The sequence below is a fragment of the Raphanus sativus genome, chromosome 6 (assembly GCF_000801105.2).
Source record: "Raphanus sativus cultivar WK10039 chromosome 6, ASM80110v3, whole genome shotgun sequence".
Lineage (NCBI taxonomy): Eukaryota > Viridiplantae > Streptophyta > Magnoliopsida > Brassicales > Brassicaceae > Raphanus > Raphanus sativus.
Window position 1 is genome coordinate 19,789,427 of NC_079516.1, and position 3,152 is coordinate 19,792,578.

Consider the following 3,152-nt stretch of genomic DNA (forward strand, 5'->3'; position numbering starts at 1 on the left):
AAGCCGTGTGAGCTCCGGAGGTTCCTTAACTTTAGAGGCGTGTCTTGGGTGGGTGATGATGCGCCTCCTCTCTATTCCGATGCGTGAGGCTAAGCAGCCAGCTTGAACAGTGGTCGTCTATGGCTCCTCTCTTCATTGCTTTCTTCTCCTGCCTTGTCTTGCTTTGGTTGCCGGTTGTTACACTTTTGTGCTCTCCTGTTCGTCGTGACTTGCTTCTACGGTTGACACCAGTATGAGCACTAGCAATTTCAGTATACTGCCTCTCGGTTCTCGATAGGTGGCAAATGATAGCCGGTTTGGACGTGCTCTGAAACGCCTTGTGTCATCATTTGACTAAACCTCACATCCCACTGCCCTTGCTGTTCACTTGACCAGCTTTGGTAGTGTGGTTGGTCATATATGTTGGGAAGTATGTTGATGAGTCGAGAGAGGATGGTGATTATGATGCACAGTTCAAGGATCTTGGGAAGTTCGTCAGTGATTTACAGAATCAGATTCTGTACAAGGTTGATGAAGGGCTTAAACCTAAACCTGTTACTCTTATGAGCCAATCCAGGTAATCATCCCCTTGTTCATAAGCTGTTGTTAGATATTTGGGTTAGGAACGAACGTGGGATTCAGTTGTAGTGTTGCAGTTAACATAGGTTCGTTCAGATGGATGTGACTTGAGTTTCTCATTCATCAGAATATTTTATTCAATAAATGTGCAGAGTCTACTAATGTTCTGTCTTAATTTTTATGAAGAAAGTTTTACCTTGGTTCATGTAGTTCTCATCGTGAAACTTCATATTTTTGGAAGCCTACGTTAGTTCTTGGACAAGAATGATATATATTGTTCTTGGAGTGTATCCTAAAACATCCATCTTTATCTTTGGTTGCTTGCAGCTCGGAGACAAATGAAGAGACTGAGTCTGGAGATTACGTTAGAAGTCCTGGTCCATTAGGTCCTCAGATTCACCCCTCAGGGTAAATACATCGACCACTTCTGCTGCTTACTTTAGTTAATTGTGTCATATGATAGTTTTCTTATAACATATTAGAAAACTAAATCGCTTTCTCATTTTACTTGTTAGGGTGGTAGTTCCTCCAATACCAGGCCCAGGTTACAGCGATCTCATCCCTGGCCCAGGTGCTGGAGTATACCCGGTCAGGGGTGGTTTAGGCGATGGAAGCATGCTTGTAGGACCAAACCATCCTCGCATGTTCCCTGGAGAAGGCAAGTCATATATGTTTTTGTGTTTCTCGAAAGTTTTCCATTCAATCATTATTTCTCAGATATGGAAATTCACGCTTTCTGTACAATTCAGTCTTATTTTTGTTTCCTTCTGATGTTAGGTAAAACTGAGGCTGAAGACTCATAACCAAAATGTGAAACATGTGCTCTCTATGTACAGATCTGAGGAAGTGTTTGACCAGATCGATACTGCTCTGTCTAAACAGCTTCAACAGAGGGAACACTGATCCAAGTTCACTTTCAAGTTGAATCATTCTTGGGAACGGACAGAAGAAAAGTCTGAGAAAAAGAAAGATCGACACAAAAAATAAGAAATTGAGTATGTTTTATTGTTTTGAACTTTTTTTCTAGGTAGTTAAAACTTGAATCTTTAAAACTTGTATCTGTTGCAAAAGACAGGTTAGAATAACTAATTTTATTAAGTTTATTATGTCCAAAAAAATTATTATGTACTTTACAAACATATTTTGTTTGTCAGTAAATATTGAGGTGTAGAAATATATAACATTACACTTTCCATCATTTATATTTAAAAAGTTTTTAAAACATTTATCTTCTTGTTTTAGATTTTGAAAACATTTTATGTTTCATAAAATTCCTTTCGTTTTTCTCATATTAAAATAATAATATAAAAATTACTAATGTAGAATGTGCATGTATAATAGCACTATAAAAAATATTCATGTAAAAAGTGCAGCTAGTTTATATATAATTTAATAATCTAGCTAGACTTAATAATTTTTCGTAATCTTGAAGGAAGTTAATAATACTATCTTACACATAGTAATATTTTGACAAATTCTAAGTTTTATTAGTAAAACCATGTACAAATGTAATATTTTGTAGCAAAATAGATGATTTTATACCATGAATGTCACTAAAGAAGAGTATTATCTAAACCGTTTACCAGAAATAAATAATTTTATAGATTCTTCTTACTATAGTCTTACGATTCACACAATCAACCATTAAAGCTAACAATTCATTAAATGATAAATATTCTTAAAACTATAGAAAATAATCATCTAAATAGTTTTAATAGTTTTATTTACTGTATACATAGTCTACTAATAGATAATATATGAGTTCTATATATCAAATATACATACTACTGGCAATTTATAGGGGTTTCAGATTACACATAATAAAACCAAATAATCCTAGTAGTTCAAATTATACATAATAAACCCAATAGTCCTAATATTCTAAATTACACACAATAAATCCAGTACTTCTAGAAGCCGATTACATATAATAAATCTAGTAATCTTAGTTGTTTGATTACACACAATGAAAACATAATAAAGAAAACCACCCGGATAATCTTGTATGGAACATCTGCACCAACCTTGTGATGAACCAAATCTATCAGAGTGTTAAGAATTGGTGTGTCAAAACTACCGGGATAATATTGAGCCAAAACATATGCAACAATTTGTGGTATGTCTCTCCTTGCAGTGTTCTTGTAGTAACAACAGAACATCTATCTATGCTGCTCGATGTTACTTCTAACCATCCATCGATCTGAATTCATTAACTTTGCAACACGCACAAACCACTTGCAGCCTTTTTGGCTCCTCAACATTTTATCACATAACTCTTAGTATCCGACTTAATTTTATCATAATCAAGATAAACTTGTGTTAAATGCTACGTTTTGGATTAACCTGTAACATTAACTGTTATAGCCCGTTTAGAAATAGTATGGTAAAGGAAAACCTCTATTGTATTGATAAAAGCCAAGATAATTGGTATTAAATGTGTAACAGTTGATGTTTGTGTTTGAAACGCACTGTTTTGAAGAAGCGATAGAAAAGACGATAAAGGCGATTGAAGGTTACGACAGTCTCCGGCATGAGTACGGCGGATCCGCCGGGGTTACCTTCATCTCCTCGGAGTGTGGGTCGATCTCAGGAGG

At 35.3% G+C, this 3,152-nt stretch overlaps 1 protein-coding gene across 1 annotated transcript; it reads left to right on the plus strand.

The window, feature by feature from the left end:
• The first annotated feature begins 210 nt into the window (after positions 1 to 210).
• Positions 211 to 1,729, plus strand: LOC108831169 (probable proteasome inhibitor). The gene is made up of 4 exons (XM_018604731.2): positions 211 to 556; positions 886 to 966; positions 1,074 to 1,216; positions 1,336 to 1,729. The coding sequence occupies exons 1-4, from the start codon at positions 543 to 545 to the stop codon at positions 1,359 to 1,361; spliced, it is 264 nt and encodes an 87-aa protein (XP_018460233.1). The 5' UTR covers positions 211 to 542; the 3' UTR covers positions 1,362 to 1,729.
• Positions 1,730 to 3,152: the final 1,423 nt, after the last annotated feature.